The sequence below is a fragment of the Grampus griseus genome, assembly GCF_964374135.1.
Source record: "Grampus griseus genome assembly, chromosome: 6".
In the NCBI taxonomy this organism is placed as follows: domain Eukaryota; kingdom Metazoa; phylum Chordata; class Mammalia; order Artiodactyla; family Delphinidae; genus Grampus; species Grampus griseus.
Window position 1 is genome coordinate 48,732,774 of NC_139000.1, and position 18,926 is coordinate 48,751,699.

The following is an 18,926-nucleotide window of genomic DNA, read 5'->3' on the forward strand; positions in this document are numbered from 1 at the left end:
TAAACCTGATGTAAATCTATACTTCTTAAGGAAATATGGGCTTCATGCTAGATACACACTAAGCATCATGATATATATTATTGAATTTACTATCACAAATAGCCCTGCAAGTTAGGTACCATAATACCTATGGCTGAAGACAGTAGGCTTGGAGTGGTTAGGAACGCTGCCCAAAGTAAAAAACCAAGTAACCTGTACATCCATCTGTCCCCTCCATATCTGGATTCAGTCAGCTTATTAACTTGTCATAAAAATATTCCAGAAGGTAATGACATACCTCTGGAGATGTTTTATGGGTCTGGAACCCTTTTTCCCCTATTTGCCTTCCAATAATTTGAGGAAGTTTGAAACTCAGTGGTGGTTAGTTATCCCTATCCCTAAGTTCCTTCACGAATACAATCCCTACTGAATTTTTGTGTCAGTCTTCTTTTGTGAACTTGTTTTCATGATCAGGGTAAAAGACAAACCCTGAAGTGGCAGTAATGGTTCCTTAATACAACCTGCAGTGTGTCCAAAGGAGGAGGGGAGGGAGGGAAGGAAGGAAGGAAATGATTTCTTTTTGTTTCAAATGCAGTAGGACAGCAGAAGAATAGGTAAGAGCAAATATGGGTAAGTGACAGCAAACATGAGAAGGAAAAAGAGCAAATGAAAGAGAAAATGAACTACCAAACACTTATTCTCTGTATCTTTTACTCATCATTCTTGACTGTTTAAAATGTGTGGTTGGTGACTATGATCAGTCAGTAACAAAACTTATCAAAACATAGTGTAAGAAATAAAAGAACCTTACAAAAGGGTTGGTAAGACAATTATGAATAAAAAGCATTTAATAACTTTCAGATCAACATATAAAAAAGGGAAACCATGCTGCAAAATATGTTGAGGAAATACAAAATAAAGCCAGGGGTAGTATCAAGTAAGATTAGTATGGAAAAACCTGACAAGATGTGTGGGTGAGTATGGTAAGAGGCTGAAAACTGAGTGGGTATTATTTCCAGGTAACAAAATCTAGAGTGACACGCAGCTAATCAGATTATTTCTCTAGACAGTATAATGTGGCCATCTTTGTAAAAAATTAGTGACTCAAAGATTGAAAACAAAACCTCCTCACAAGTACTTTCCTACTCTCCAGAGTAATTAGCTCAACTCAAAATATTACTATTTCTGCTACTACTAACAAAATGGATCAGTCACAGTTTGCACCTAATCTTAGTACATCTATGTGAACTAAGGCTGCTGAAGAGTATCTCTAACCATGTCAACAGGGGCTGAAGTCTGGGAGAGGGCTTACTCCAAAGTGAACATGATTTTGTGATACTTATGTAACATGACACCCATAGTTTTCTTAAGTTCTCATTGACAGTTAATTCAAAAACAAAACTTCAGGCAGCAGGATCAAATACTGTCTCGTGTGCCCGGACGGAAAGCTCCATATATCTGCATAAGGGGTCAATTCCTTCATGAAATCTCTTCTATAACACCATACTCAACAACCATGTTCACAGGCTCAATCAATGAAGAAACTTTGGCATGGGCTCTATCATTATTTACCAAGAGAACACACGATCTGCAGATGACTTCCCTTATGCTCCCACGACGTAAACACTGATGAGCTCTCCGTTGGAAACTTGTTTCACATCCAGCACCCACCCCCACACCCCCCACCCAAGTTTCTTTGCCGGATCTCTTCTACATATTCAGAGTGACTACTGCTACACCCGCTGCCTTCCTGTCTTCCTCCACCCCTTTTCTTTGGGTGGGGTGGAACTTTCCCCTCTTCCAACCCTCCGGTTTTTGCTCAAACTGAACTACCCACAACCCTAGGATATGGAACCTGACCTTCAGCTCCTTTTGGCTAGGTGTGTTTGTGCTTGCATACTTTAAGATGCTTACCTGCTAGCAAAATTCTTGGTTTTTTCCCATTTCTTCTAGCCATAAGCTTTTTCAAGAAGCCAGAGAGTTTGAAGAAGCTGGCTTCAGAATAATGAAGCTCTTCTTCTACTCTGATTTAATCTTTCCATTCATCTATGCAATCCTATGGCTACCCAGCCTCTAAAGACTCTTTCCACTGAAAGATACTACTATAGTTCACTTTTACACAACACGTTTGTTTCTGGTAAGTGTAAAGTGAATCATGTACAGACCACTGCCAGAAAGGAGTATATTCTAGCAAAGCAGAAGAATAGATAGGAAAGGGTACAAGGGGACTCTGAATACATGAATAGTCTTAAAACCCTGCAACCAATATGGCGAAGTGTTACATCTGTTAGAAGAGACAGTGGACACATGGATGTTATATTACTCGTTTTACTTTTGTATATAAAATTTCATACTTGAAAAAAGACTTCATAAGTTTTTTCCTTAAATTTTTCAGTTCTGAAGTGTAACTAATGGATAAATAACCTGCACATATATAAAGTGTACAACTTGATGAATTTTGACAAATATGTACATCAGTGAAACCATCACCACTAATAATGAACATGTCTATCGCCTTCAACAACTGTGTATCCATCTGTAATCCATCCCACTGTACCCTTCGCAGGTAACCACTGATTTATTTCAGTCACTAAGCATTCTGCATTTTGTAGAATTTCATATTTTTTAGCTATTACAAAGAAAGTTGCTACACATTTGTGTACTAGTCTTCCATGGACATATACTTTTATTTCTCTTGGGTAAATACTGGGAGAGGATGGCTGGCTCACACGGCAGGTATATGTTTAGCATTTAAGAATCTCTCAAGTGGTCTTCCAAAGTGGTTATTCACTTTAAATCTCTACTAGAAATGTATGCAAGTGCCAGATGCTCCACACCCTCACCAGCACTTTGGTTTGGTCAGTCTTAAAATTTTAAATCATTCTAGTAGGTCTGTGGTGATAGCTCATTATGGCTTTAATTCACATTTCCCTACTGACTAATAAGGTTGGGCACCTTTTCATGTGATCATTTGCTCTCTGTATACTTTAGTGAAGACTATGTTTAAATCTTTGGCCTGTTTTTTTGACTGAATTGTCTTGCTTATATTGATGATTGTTAAGAGTTCTTGTTATAGTATCTATCGGGGGTCAGCAAACTTTTTCTATACAGAGCCACTAAGTAAATATTTTAGGTTTTGAGGGCCACATACAGTCTGTTACATGTTCTTCTTTTTTTGGGTGGAGGCTTTTAAAAATGCAAAAACTATTCTTAGCTTGCAGGGACTTTACATAAACAGACCTTAGGCTAGATCTGGCCCATAGTAAGAGCCCTTCATCTAAATACAAGTCCTCTGTCAGATGTATGTTTTGCAAATACATTTCCCCAGTGTGTAGCCTGCCTTAGCAGTGTCTACTGAAAAATTTTTAATTTTGAGGAAGTACAACTTCTGATTTCTTTCCCTTTATAATTCATGCTTTTAGTGTTCTATTTATTCTATTTTGTCAAAACTAAGGTCACTAAGATTTTCTCTTATGTTTTCTTCAAGAAGTTTTATAGCTTTAGTTCTTACATTTAAGTCTATGATCCATTTGTATATGGTATGAGGTAAGGGTTGTGGTTCATTTTTTGTATGTGACTATTCAATTGTCCCAGCACTATTTGTTAAACTATTCTTTCTACATTAAATTGCCTCAGTATCTTTGCCAAAAAACAACTGACTGTATATATGTGTATCTATTTCTGGATTCTCTGTTCCACTGATCCATATGTCTATTTTTACACCAATACAATGGTGTCTTCATTACTGTAGCTTTGTACTAAGTCTTAAAATTAGGTAGTTTCTGTCATACAATTTGTTCTTTCTCAAAGTTCTTCTAAGCCCACTGCATTCTAGAATAAGCTTGTCAACTTCCAAAAACTAAAACCCTTCCAAAAACCCTGCTAGGAATTTTACCGAATCTACAGATTTGGAGGAGCACTGACATTCTAACAAATCTTGAATCACTGATCCATGAACACAATCAATTCCGTTTACTTTTATAGTTTTATAGTTTTTAGTGTATAGGTCATATATATCGGGCTGGCCAAAAAGTTCGTTCGGGTTTTTGTAGCATCTTACAAATAAACCCGAATGAACTTTTTGGCCAAAATATATACATCCCTATGTACTTAATATTTCTGATGCTATTGTACACAGTATTTTTAAATTTCAGTTTCAAATTGTTCACTGCTAGCAGACGGAACCACAACTGATTTCTACATATTGAAACTTGTATCCTGCAACCTTGCTAAATTCAACTAGAAGCATTTCTGTACATTCCTTAATATTTTCCACAGAAATGATCATACTTGTCTGAAATGGGCAAGTTTCTTCTCCCTTTTCAATATGTAAGCCTTCTCTTTTTGTTGCCTTGTTGCACATTTCTAGTAGAGATTTAAAGATTTAAAGTGAATCAACCTTGTATTTCTGGGATAAACTCATTTAGTTAGGATATACTACTCTTATATACTGCTGAATTTGATTTGCTAACATTTTATTAAGAATTTCTTCATCTATGTTCATGAGAGATATTGGTCTGTAGTTTTCTTTTGTCTGGTTTTGATATCTAAGGCTGGCCTCATATAATGTGTCAAGTATTCCCTTCCTTTTCACCTTTTCTAGACTTTAGGTAGAATTGATATTATTTTAAATGCTTGGTAGAATTCAACAGTGAAGCCACTGGGCCTGTAGTTTTCTTCATGGGAAGACTTTTAACTACAAATATGATTTCTTCAGTAAACATAGGGCTATTCTAATTAGCTCCTTCTTCAGTGATCTTTGATAGCTTGTATCTTTTAAGAAATTTGTTCATTTCAATGAACAAATCCTTTTAATGTCTGTAGGATTTGTACTGTTATGCTCTCTCCTATTAAATCCCTCTTCCCTACATCGTGGCCTGGAAACTCTCCAGGCAATAAACTAATTAAGGCAATTGTAGAGCTCACCTGGTTCTGTTTTCCCTTCTCTTACGGAATCACTGTCCTGTGCTGCCTGTTATTCAATGTCTGAAAATCTTTGTTTCATATACTTTGTCCCATCTTTTAGTGGTTTAAAATAAGAGGGTAAACTGAGCCCCTGTTTCATCATGGCCAAGAATGGAAACATTTACTTTTTATTATGGGAAATGTAGAAATATATGAAACAGGAGAGAGAACAGTATAATAAACCTTTATGTATCTACCATCCAGCTTCTTCAACAATTTTCAACTCATGACCATCCCCACTCGCTCCCCATGTGGCCCCCTCCCTGGATTATTTTGAAGCAATTCCAAACATTATTTTCTTTGTAAATATTACGGCAATGTATTTCTAAAAGATAAAAAAATCCATAACCACATTATCAAACTTAAAAAATACTGTCAGTAAACTCTAATATTATCAGATATTAAGTCAATATTCAAAATTCCATTTCTTAGAACTTCTTCTTTAAGTAGTTGCTTTGCTCAAATCAGGATCAAAATAATGTCCACACATAGTATTTGGTTAGTACGTTTTTTAAGTCCCTTTTAGCTTATACATTTCCTCTCCCCTTTTTATCTTAGTTACAGTACTGCACTGCCCAATAAAGTAAGGCACAAGTCATATGTGACTAGAATTCTGAGAGACTAAATTTTTAATTTAAAATAATTTAAAATCAATACTCACTTTAGCCACCAGAAAATGTTTAGAATAATCTGAGTATATGAATTTACTTTTGCAACTCTTAAGTTTTATAAAATCTAATATTTGTGATGAAAATTTATCATCTAAATTCAGATGTAAGTATTTATTACAGTATTTTGAGGGCTTATTATAAAATTGTAAAATATCTCAATAATTTTCCAGTATTGATTACATGTTGAAATAACATTTTAATTTACTGAGTTAAATATACTATTAAATGGATAGATAATTTTACCTATTTCTTTTTACTTCTTAAAATTTGGTCACTAGAGACTTTATAATGACATACAGCTTGCACTATATTCCTATTGGACAGCGCTAAAGTAAATGATTTGTCCCTATATAGTCCCTTACGTTCTAGATTTTGCTGACTGTATTCCTGTGGAGTCATTTAGCATATTTTTTGCTCTCCTGTATTTCCTGTAAACTGGTAGTTTTAGAGCAATGGTTCTGAATGGGGGCAATTCTGCTCCCCAGGGCAGTGTCTGGAAATATTTTTGGTTGTCACAGCTGAGGGAATGGTGTACTACTGGCATCTAGCAAATAGAGGCCAGGGATGCTGGTAAAGACAGCCCCCCACAAAAAGAATTATCCAGTTCAAAATATTCATAGTGCTGAGATTGAGAAACCTTGTTCTAGAGGCTTAATTGGGTTGAAATTTGATTTTTTTCACAACATTAGTTCATAGATGGTATTGTGTTATGTCCTTCCATCAGGATACACATAAATAAATATCTGGCTATCTTTTTGTGATGTTAGCAGCTAATGTGATCCACTGATTCATTAGCAGCTACAAGGTGGTGATATTCTAACACTATAATTCCATTTGCATCTTTTCTTTTCTTTTTTTTCCTTCTGCATTTATTAACTGAAATACTTCTGTAAAGAAAAACTTCCCCATCTCATTTGTTTATCCTAAATAGTTCACATAAAAAAGACAGCATAAATGCTAGATTCTTTCTTTGCCATTTTTGAAAATCATGAGCTTGTTCCCTAATATCCTCCAAAGGTGACCATTAATATTTTAAGCATTCAATTATGAAATCAATAGGTTTATCATATATTTTTGATTAATATTTTGAGCCTTTTTGACCCCAAAAGATCCCTTGTGCTCATTGTCCTTTCATTTTAAACCTTTTTGAATCTCTTTCTTTTAGATGTGCCTCTCATATTATGCATAGTATTGGAATTTACTTCAAAAAATTTTTTAAAAAGATAAATTGTCTCCATTTATATTTAATGATATGACTGATGTTTGGCCTAAGTTCTGCCATTGTGTTGTCTTAATATGTATATAAATTAAATATCTAATCTTCAGTGATGTAATCTGTTTTATATTGTCCCCTTCTCCCTTTTTCATCTATTGTTGGCATTTAAGGAAAGCTATTTTTTTTTTTTTTTTTTGCGGTACGCGGGCCTCTCACTGCTGTGGCCTCTCCAGTTGTGGAGCACAGGCTCCGGGTGCGCAGGCTCAGCGGCCATGGCTCCCGGGCCCAGCCGCTCCGCAGCATGTGGGATCTTCCCGGGGCATCAACCTGCGTCCCCTGCATCGGCCGGCGGACTCTCAACCACTGCACCACCAGGGAAGCCCAGGAAAGCTATTTTTATTTGAAAGATTATTTATGTGCAAAATATCTTATACAATATCCTTACGGCCTTAATATCTTTTTTGAGATACTGGTTCCTACTATAAACAATATTGAAATTCTCCCTCATTTCCCTCTCCCAAAGCAACTAATCTGAAGTAGTATCCTTTTATTTCCTGATAGTACCTATAGGACAATCAGCAAATATATTCCATTTTACTTACACTGTCTCCCTTCTCCCATGTTTAGACTGTTGTGCCTTTAGCTGTGTCAGCCTTATAATCACATGATACATGCTTACTATCTCCTTAGTCTATCCTGTAGTTCTAGTTCTCCTCAGTAAGCAGCTTTGTTCTGCAAAGCAGTTTCGGTTAATTTGAGAGCTCACAGGGCCTAAACCACCACCCCAGCGCCACCTGACCTTTCTTGAGTCTATGGTCACTTCCCAGTTTCAGCTGCTCTCAAATTGGTCTCCTGAACTTTCCACACCAAATGGGGCCTCTTTTCTTTAGAGATGAGTACCTGTTGGTGACTTGATTTTTGGATTCTTGGAGCCTTCCCTCTGCTTCTTACCACATACTTTCTGATACCACACCAGTCTTGATGCTGCTGCTGATTTGATCTTACCCACCTATAGTTTGGAGTTCACAGGTGTTGTAAAATATAGAATTTGACTGATGTTTTTCCCTGGTTCTTGGGAGGAAGACTCTAAAACCCTAGGAATTATCTGAGTGATAGGAGTGTCTGTCTTTGTTTTTCATGGGCCCCTACTAGGATCACACCTGACTTTACTATGCTAAGGAGTGACTCAGGATGGGCGAAGGCAACGCCAGAAAGACAAATCATGTGACTAGAGGGGAGGGCTGGGGCTTTGAGTCTTATTATTGTCCTCCCAATCTCTTGAATTCCAGGGAGAAGGGCTGGAGATTGAGTTCAACCACATGGCCAATGATCCAATCAATCATGCCTAGGTAATGCAACCCCAATAAATGTCCTGAACACTGAAGCTCCATAGAGCTTCTTGGTTAGTGAACACACTGATGGTAGGAGGGTGACACATCCTGATTTCACCAGAAAAGTGTACAGAAACTGTGTTCAGGACCCTCCCAGACCTCACCCTACATGTCTCTTCATTTGACTAGTAGGGATTTGTATCATTTATAATAAAACTGTAATTGTTAAATATAGCCTTTTCTTCAGTTCTGTGAGTCACTCTAGTTAATTACAGAACCTGGGGGAGTCATAAGAGCTCTTGAATTTGTAGCCAGTTAGTCAGAAGTGCAGGTGGCCTGGGGACCTCTGAACTTGCAGCTAGCATTTGAAGTAAGGGTAGTTTTATTGGGGACTAAGCCCTTAACTAGCCTGATGTTAACCTTGGGTGGTTAAGTGTGAGAATATACTGCAGTACACCTATAGGGATACCTTAAAGCTTGGTTTGTTGTATATGTTGTCCATGGGTTGTTTGTTAACTGTTATGTTATCCTAGTTGCTCTTCTGTTTTTGGGAAAGGATTTGAAAGACTCAAAAACTATCCCACTGTTATACTAACTCATTTTGTTGCTAGTTCTTCTTTGGAATTTATGTTAACTTAGTACAGCACCCCCAACCCCCCACTATTTCGATATTTATCATCGTTTCACAGGTATTAACAGAAGGTTAAATCACCAAGATTACACACTAAGGCCACTCTCAGTGTTGATTAGAACTGATCTGCAGTTTACTTTATGGGATACAAACTGCAATAAAAGCTACTAGTTGCTGCTTGGTAACAGTAACAACTATAATTTATATTGGTTAAGAAAGCAGACATGAGACTTTGGTCTTCAAGTGACTAAATCAGGGACTCTAATTCTCTTTTTTGATTATTACCACACCTCTCCCAATCAAATAACATAAAATGCAGAATACGTACAAAGGGTTTCAAATATTGCTTCCTCATCAGCAGGATGGATTAAATTTGTAAATTAAAGAGCATAAAAAAACTGCATATTGCAAGGCATGATATATATATATATATATATATGTGTGTGTGTGTATATACATACACCCCCCCCCCACACACACACACATTTTCAAACTGGTCTGAAGCCCCAAAATAAAAAATAAAAACAAACATTTTACCTCTGTGAGACGTAGCTGTGATGAAGCAGCCATATAATCTGATTCTAATTTGTTCTTCTCGGAGATCACTGTAGTATTTTGAAGAATTAAATCTACTTTTTGTATATGCAAAGAAGTACAAATCTAGGAATAAAAAACCCCTATGAGTTTGTTTTACAACTAAGAAAAACAATACAGTTTCTTTTAAAAAACAAAATTATAAACCATGAAAAAAATAACATTTTTCTAATGTGACTGATACCTCTCTCAAATAATTCTTTTTATAATTTTATTCTAAGAGAATTTGAAAGTTTTCTTGTATATTTGAGTCATCTGGAATAAAATAATTTAGCTTAATGAGTGCTTTAAACCAATTTACTGATCTATAATGAGAAATGTCCAACAATACAATCTCTTGCTAAGATTTTGCTGTCGACCTGCAACAAAAAAAATATGACTAAAATTTAAAGAAAATGGCTTACCTTTATCAGGTTTGTTAATTCAGTAACAAGTTTGGCTTTTTGAACATTTATTTCTTTGATTTTGGTGCTTGCTTTTCGTTCTTCCTCTTCAAGGTTGCAAGTATCCTGTTCCATCAGCTTTAAACTGTATGAAATGCATAATGATGTGGAAATCAGAGAAAACACAAGGATTGAGCCCAAATTCTTAGGCCCCCTGCTGCTTTATGGGTGGGCTATTTAGCAATGCTACTCAGATGTTAACTGCTAGCTTCTAGGTTAAACAATCATTTTGTGTAACCACTCAAGATTGAAAATATTTTTTGAGATAGAGTATGTGCCCAGCATAGTCTAGGTAATGCTAGTGGCTAATGGTATAGGATCTGGAATCAGAAAGATGGATTTAAATTTCCTCTTTGCCACTAATGAGCGATATAACTGAACAACTTCCTTCTCTGAGCTTCAGTTTCCTCATCTATAAACTGTAAATAATAATAGTACTTCTCCACTGGGCTCTGGTGAATACGAAAAAAAGGCAAATTATGCAACACACTTAGTATAGTGTCTGGCCCATAACTGATAAACATTGTTTATAAATATAGTCCCTTCCCTTATGGAGCTTAACTGTGGAGATCTGATTAACAGGTAAAAAATATATATAATGAAAAGGCAATACAACAATCCTAAAGGTTAATACTTTGCTCTTTAAGACTATATTTATAAATATAGTCCCTTCCCTTATGGAGCTTAACTGTGGAGATCTGATTAACAGGTAAAAAATATATATAATGAAAAGGCAATACAACAATCCTAAAGGTTAATACTTTGCTCTTTAAGATGAAGAAACTAAGGCTCAGAAGTTGTTACCTAAGATCCCAGATACTAAATTGTAAGATGTGTTTGTTTGACATCAAAGTCCAAGTCTTTCCACTACATCATGTTGCCTCAAGGGAAAAATCAAGAACAAACGATGGAAGCAATAATAAACAAGAATGAATAAGTTCAGTGGATGCTGCAGAGAGTGGACTGAATGGTACATGAAGAGACTTTGGTGAAGACAGGGAGGAAATTAGAATGGGTGGAGTGAAATAAGATTTTGAAAAACGTGAAAGCCAATCTAAAAGAAAGCAGTATTTAATTAAATTTCATGTAGTAAAGGTAGGGAGCTATAAGATATTCTTGAAGGGGGTAGGAACGTGAAAAGAAGATAAACTGGATGACAGTATTCTGGATGCATTGAACAGAGAAGGAGACTAGTCAAGTAGAGACCACTAACCATGTCACCACTGCAGTATTCCAAAGTGAGTAACTGGAGGTATGAGACAGCAGGATGACAATGATTATGAAAGGTTACTGCACTACAAAAATCAACATTACTTTATGAGGAGAAAGTTTCGCTTTAGACAATGAGTTCAATACAGCAGTCCAACAGTAAATGTCTTATAGATGACTGAAGACAGAAGTGAAGGGTTAAAGTAGAAAAAAATTCTAGGCAGTCAGTTAGACTAAATAGCTATATCTTGCTTTAAGCAACCAAGGTACATTATTGACTTTTTAAACAAAAGTTAACGGGCAATTGTTTGCTTAAAATTTTTTTTCTTAAAGCATTTTAAATATTTAATTTATGAATGTGTTTAGAAACATTATTATATTAGATCAAGGTAAACTTGTACCTTATTCAAGACTGAGCTGTCATTTATTATGTTATTGATATCTATATTTTTATTCTATAGCAAAGAAGCATAAAAGAACAATCACAACAGAAAGGTCTGTGCTGTGTCATGACAGGACATGGGAAAAGCCTTGAAACTGGAAGCCACAGTTCCTTTCCCCTAGACTGAACACCCTAATAGCTTTTATCCCATCTTATATATTCCAAGTTTCTATAAAATATCTAAATTCAAAATAAACAATAAGTAAGTTCTGAGAACAATTGCCTGGGCTCTCACAGTAAGCTAGCATAAAGTAACAAAGTCATTCATGGGTGAATGATGCACTTAACGTAATGTAGGAGTGCACAACTTCACTGATGAGGTCACATTCCATGTTGCAATTAAACTTTCACAAACCAAACCTTGGCAAGTTTTGATAATACATACACTGAAAAGTCTATTAAAGCACTTCTCCCTTTTCCAGCTGCATATCTATGTGAGGCCAGATTTTCTTCATATACTTCAACCAAAACATCTCACAACCCAGTGAATGCAGAAGCACATATGAAAAACAACTAACTTCATCTAAAGAGATTTACAAAAATGTAAAAACAATGTCATTCTTCTTGCTAAATGTATTTTGTTTGGAAAACTTTTTCATAAATATGTTAATGTATGGCTTTATTATCATTTTAATGAATTTAATTTCTAATTAATTTGGTAAATATCAATAGATATAATCCATAGAAACAAAACTTCCTCAAGGTCCTCAATAATTTTTAAGAACAGAAAGGGGTCCAGGGATGAGAACAGCAGATCAGGGAACAGAAAAACTCACAACACTTAAGATTCACCTCCCTTTGTCCCATGTTTTGGGTAGGAGGGTGTAAGTTTGAGAGAGAAATTGTACGCAGAGTGCTGGTGGGAATTGTGTCATTACAACGTATAACTAACAATATCCTTATAATGCTTTTGTACCACCCACCCAGCCCCCTTACCCCAAAATAGGCTGAAAGATACCTTCCTAGTTTGGAACTAATTTTTTGTTCCAGTTGTCTTTTCTTGGTTTTCCTCTCAAGAAGCTCCTTCTTCTTTTGTCTAAGTTCATTATCTTTGTGTTCTAGATGTTTGTTTGTCTCACGTAAGGCAATCAACCCTGATTCTACTGCTTGCAATTTTCTATTAATTTCCTATGGAATATGCAATATTAGTATATTTAAAAAACAGGCTAACGTATTATAACTCCAGTTAATATTCTTTATTAATACTCAAAATAACCAATCTTTAACTTAGATATAAGACATAACACCATACATTCTCTGACATAAATCATACCAATGTTTTCTTAAGTCAGTCTCCCAAGGCAATAAGAAATAAAAGCAAAAATAAACAAATGGGACTTAAACTTACAAGCTTTTGCACATGAAAGGAAACCATAAACAAAATGAAAAGACAACCTACGGACTAGGGGAAAACATCTGCAAAGGATGCAACTGACAAAAGCTTAATTTCCAAAATATACAAACAGCTCATATAACTCAAAAATAATCCAATCAAAAATTGGGCAGAAGACCTAGATAGGTATTCTCCAAAGAAGATAAACAGATGGCCAATAGGCACATGAAAAGATGTTCAACATTGCTAATTATTAGAGAACTGCAAAGTGAAACCACAACGAGGTACCACCACATACCAGTCAGAATGGTCATCAAAAATGCTGGAGAGGGTGTGGAGAAAAGGGAACCCTCCTACACTGTTGGTGGGAATGCAACTTGGTGCAGCCACCATGGAAAACAGTATGGAGGTTCTTCAAAAAACTAAAAACAGAGTTACCATATGATCCAGCAATCCCACTCCTGGGCATATATCCAGACAAAACTATAATTTGAAAAATACATGCACCCCAGTGTTCATAGGAGCACTATTTACAATGGCCAAGACATGGAAACAACCTAAATGTCCATCAACAGCTGAATGGATAAGGAAGATGTGGTACATACGTACAATGGAACACTACTCAGCCATAAAAAAGAACAAAATAATGCCATTTGCAGCAACATGGATGGACCTAGAGATTATAAGTGAAGTCAGGAAGAGAAAGATAAATACCATATATCACTTATACGTGGAAACTAAAATATGACACAAATTTATTTACAAAACACACTCATAGACATAGAGAACAGATATGCGATTGCCAAGGGAAAGGGGGAGGCAGGGGATGGATGGATTGGGAGTTTGGGATTAACAGATGCAAACTATTATAGGTAGAATGTATAAACAACAAGGTCCTACTATATAGCACAGGGAACTATATTCAATATCCTGTAATAAACCACAATGGAAAAGAATATGAAAAAGTATATATCTATAGCTGAATCACTTTGCTGTACCCCAGAAACTAATGCAACACTGTAAATCAACTGTACTTCAATTAAAAAAAAATTTTTTTTTAAATGACCAACCTTTAGCTGTTCTTCTAAGTGTCGTCTTTGCTCTAGATCCACAGTGACTGTGAGAAACTGGGCTACTTTTAGTGATGTGTTACTAGAAATAACTTTGTTTGAATAAAAAGAAGTTTTCACCACAAACTTTTCTTCTGCTGTATAAATTTGTTTTAATCGGGTTTCTTGTATTACCTATAATGTAAAATACGCATTCAGTGCACATCTAAGAATAATTATGACATTTTTAAAAGGACTAAAGAATTAAAAATACAGATCTCATGAATTTTAGAAGATCAAAATATACTAGGATATACTTTATTTTTTAAAAAATGTACCCAACATCTCTAAAAAGGTGAGTGATAAAATTCAGGTTATTATTTGGGAAAACAACACTAAGAAAGAGAGAACTGGGAGAAAACCAAAACAACAACCAAAGTTGGCTATACTTCTACTTCACTATACAATCTCTCCCAAGTAAGTGTACTTTTGGGACTTTATCTACAGAAGAGATACCAGGAGTCAACTTCCCTGTAGACTGAACTGTGTTATCTTAACTAACACATTTACTCTCCCCTCCCCTCAGTTATATTGTTCAAAGATACATAATCTTATATTTAATTCCTGTATATTTGGGGAATACTTAATGCACACACTTTTCAAGGACTTCAAAGACTTTGCATTTTTTGGAGATCTTTTCTCTCAAGAATTTATTTAAGGAGTTTCATAAACTAATGCACATTCTAAACACCCTAACATTGGATCTGTTACTGTTATTTATAAAGAATAGGCTGCTGTAGTTTTTTCCAATCTCTAAAGGTTTACTACCAGTATTCTTGTGGCTTGTTTCTCTCTAGAAGTTTAAGTGAAGAGATAAGACATATTTAAGCATACTTAGTTTAATAGGGTATAAACTGGTATCCACAAATGCTGAATAATTTGAAATGAAGGGAAAGCCTAGATGAGGTTAGCCTACCCACATTTCATGAAAATAAGTTTTAAGCAAATTGAAACTGACAGAGATGGTGGGAGTGCTCTCAGCAAAAAGAACATTGTTAAGCTAAGGAGGTCAGCAGACAATTTAACCAGAGACCAGCCTTGGAAATTAACGAGAACAACTGCATAAATAGAGTATAATCATTTACAGAATCTAAAATGTCAGGACTTGATAATAAAGCAAAACTTACACTAAAGAATGTTATTTTTATTCTAAGGAAGAAATATAGCCATTATTTGTCATTAGGTAGACATGAAACATTAAGACAGTGAATTTCCTCAGTGAAGGTTTGTATCTTCTGAAAGATGGCTAAGACAATGTCAAGGGCTTTATTAGGTGTCTGACTTTGCTTTACTATATACAATGTTATTTTTCTAGTACAGACAGTAGAGTTAAAGCTCTCTAGATGACTTAACCAAAATGTTAAAAAGTGCATAAAAATCAACTTGAAGCACTGTTCAAAAAGTGAAAGTATTTTCCAAGTGCAGTATTGCTCCTTTCTGCCCCAAAGTAAAGCTATGAAAGCCCTTACCAAATTTTCTATAGTCTTTCTGCAATAGTAAAGAATACCTACTATCCTAAGCTTCAGAGATAGCACCCTACCTACCTCTGAAGTTATGACAGAAATTGGATTGGTCTATGTATATAGTCTTGTCCTCTTTTTTTAAACCCCATCTATGAAGACCAAAGAGAGAGGTATACCCACGTGGAGAGTTGTATTTTTGGTTTCCCAAAATGGTCACCATAATATAATTTTTAATCAAAGACACAGGCAACTTACCACAAGTAATAATGGCTTGTCTGTGCAAAATGGGTTAGTAATGAGCCCCCATTTCTATCTTCTGTTAATGAGGTATATAGAGGCCCCGAAATTACAAATGAATATCCTAGGGATACTTGTAGAATGGTTGTTAAAAAATTTAAAACACATTCTCTAATAAGTTCACTATAATAAATAGCAGTTAGGTCTGTAATTGGGTCCTACAAGCAGTATTAATATGGCAACTTGGTATTAAGGAAAAATCTTTTCTAGAGGAGACTTCTTCCCTGTTTCTCCCTTTGATAAAAGCAATGAAGGTGGTTTGGAGTCTTAGAGATTACTTGTAAGGAGAAGAAAACTCCAAGCAGCATTAGCAGAATATAGGAACTTAAGAGTTTATGTAGCTGTACTAGACAGGAAAATGAAATCCTATTAAGGGGTGGTCATTCACATGAGATAATCTTAAATGGAAACTTTAAGGGGAGGGCTTACCAAAGCAGTTACATATCCTAGCCTACCATCCTAAAGTATAATTTGTCTGAAAAACATAATACAAGAATTTAAATGACTAAACCGTTAATGTTTGAACAAATGTTTGTCAAGCAAGGCAGAATCACATAAGAGAGCCACGTGTCTCTTCAGGTTTTAACTTAACTACCCTACATGTATTAAGTTATTTATTTACTCTAGGTCAGTGGTCCCCAACCTTTTTGGCACCAGCGATCAGTTTCATGGAAGACAATTTTTCACAGACCTGGGCTGGGTGGGTGGGGGGGATGATTCAGGCAGTAATGCAAGCGATGGGGAGAAATGGGGAGCGGCAGATGAAGCTTCGCTCGGCTGCCCACCGCTCACCTCCTGCTGTGTGTGCGGCCTGGGGGTCGGGAACCCCTGCTCTAGGTAACTCCACACCACTCCTGTCGTCAAGTATTAGTCAACATTCACTGTCCTATGTCATATTAAAAATGGAAAATACCAAGATAATTTCTGTATGGTTAAAAACAATGGCATGTTTCTTTAAATTACAAGTTTTCCTTGACTTTAAGCTAAGAAGTTTTAACAAAACTACATTTTTGGTACTGATTCAGTACTTTCTTACCCGTTCAATTCTTTCTCTGGTTCTTTCAGTTCCTACAGGAACTTCATGAATGTGATACTGGCAGCAGAGGTAACTCATGACAGGATCAGGTGCATCAAATAACTCTCGCAAATAAGAGAAAAATCCATATTGTCTGAAAGGAAAAGCAACTATTAGGTTTTTCTTCTTAAAATATCATTTAAAAAAAAATCCTAGTTGACATGTGGTGACTAAACAATAAATAAAAAATAAATTAACAATGGTACAGAAAGTATTTTCTTTGTATAGTTTAGTCACTTAATATTAAGTGATTAATATTCAGATTTATTTCCTTGTCAGAAAAGTTTAATATTTATAATTACAAACCATTAATCTCTTCTTTTGTTGCTTCTACCATTGCTTTTATACAGAATTAAGACTTTATTTACTTATAGCTGTTTTATAATTGCAGTTTTTCCATTTAATCCTTCTGGAAATTATTTTTATATTATGAAGTGATGATTTACCCTTTTATTTTCCCAATAACTAACCAACTATTTTAGTAGCTTTTACTAAGTAGTCCAATATTATTCCACTGATTTAAAAAATCACCATCATATACTAACTGATACCATGGTCTGTTCCTGGGCCTAGATTTTTCCTTATTTTAGACTTAGGAAGAGATCCTAAAAGGGAATAATACAGCCTATAAAAAACATATTTATGTGACAAAGAAATAATTAAAATATATTTGAGAGAAATGATTATTCAATATTCAAAGTAACAGCTTAGTTCTAATAATATTTTCAAGACTTACTTAAGTTCATTCAATGGTCGTGAAGGTGCTTTGTCTGCATATGAACTCTTAGGAGCAATAACAGCATTCACTCTTAATTTTTTATGGTCACGAACCTTAATATAAGGAAAAGAAAATATTACCTTAATTACCATATACTCAATCAAAAGAATTTTTAAAGTTATGGTATTCTTACTGGCATTCATGGGACGATCAGAAATTTGAACACTGACTAGCTATTTAATGGTACTTATAAGAAAATTTTTTAGTGTGATGATATTGTAGCTATGTGTTTTCACAAAGAGTACATTTCTTTTTTTATTTCCACCAATAAATTCTATCAAACAGATAAGGAAGCAGTAATACCAAAAACCTTTTCAGAACAAAAAGGAAGGAACAAGTCATTTTATGATTCCTGTATAATCCTGACAAAAGTATTACAATATCCCTCATGAACACATATACAAAAATCCTTAACAAAATATTAGTAAACAGAATCCAGCAATATACGTGACCAAGTAGAATTTATCCCAGGGATGTGAGATTGGTTGATTTTGAATGCTACATCAATCCAAGTTATTGTATTATCAGAATAAAGTACAAAAGCCATATGATTTTCAGCAAACTAGGAATAGAAAGAAATTTCCTCCACCTGGTAAAGGGCATCTATGATAAGTATACAGCAGACATAATACTTAATTGTGGAATATTGAGTGCTTTCCCCCTAAGTCTGGGAATAAGCAGGGGTATCAAATCACACCACTTCTTTTCAACATTGTCCTAGAGGTACTAGACAATGAGGTGAAGCCCAATAAAGAGGTAAAAGATTAAAAAGGAACAAGTAAAAAGATCTATTTGCAAGGGTATGATTTTCTACACAGAAAGTCCTGTGGAATCTATAAAGCAACTACTAGAATTCAGGAAGTGAATTCAATAGTGTCACAAGATACAGATCAAATGAAAAAGTATCAAATTATATCTATGTACTAGCAGTTAACAGCTGAAAAATGAATTTGAGAAATCCATTTCTAAGAGTGTCAAAAATCCATAAAATACTTAGGAACACATTTAACAAAAGATGTGCAAGACATAAACACAAAAAAATAAAACACTGCTGAGAGACAAGATGGGATGGTGGAATGGAGGAATTTCATGGTGGCACAGATTAGCAATGTTCAAACTACTTTCACAGCCTAGAATGCTGTGACTACTTTCACAGCACTCTACACTTGAACAAATTAGTAAATAAATTGATGATAAGGGGGAGAAGGAGGTGTTTTTCACTGCTACAGTAGGAAATTACAGATATGCAAAGGATTGAAAGAGTAGAAGGTACCCTGTTGTGTTCGACTGTAATTGGAAGCATCAGTGTGAATTCATGGTGCCCTTATGCACTCTTGTTCTCCAGATAAATATAAATTAAGGGTTCGCATGCAAGAGCTAAGAAGCAATG

At 35.3% G+C, this 18,926-nt stretch overlaps 1 protein-coding gene across 1 annotated transcript in view; it reads right to left on the reverse strand.

Annotated features, from left to right (window-relative positions):
• The window catches only part of SMC5 (structural maintenance of chromosomes 5), a 105,312-nt gene that overhangs the window by 11,358 nt on the left and 75,028 nt on the right, over nucleotides 1-18,926 (reverse strand). The window contains exons 12-17 of the mRNA XM_082657095.1: nucleotides 17,495-17,589; nucleotides 16,720-16,852; nucleotides 13,885-14,058; nucleotides 12,440-12,609; nucleotides 9,792-9,915; nucleotides 9,331-9,453 (exon numbers count right to left, since the gene is read on the reverse strand). Of these exons, the coding sequence (XP_082513221.1) occupies nucleotides 9,331-9,453; nucleotides 9,792-9,915; nucleotides 12,440-12,609; nucleotides 13,885-14,058; nucleotides 16,720-16,852; nucleotides 17,495-17,589 (819 nt within the window). The remainder of the gene's footprint in view (nucleotides 1-9,330; nucleotides 9,454-9,791; nucleotides 9,916-12,439; nucleotides 12,610-13,884; nucleotides 14,059-16,719; nucleotides 16,853-17,494; nucleotides 17,590-18,926) is intronic.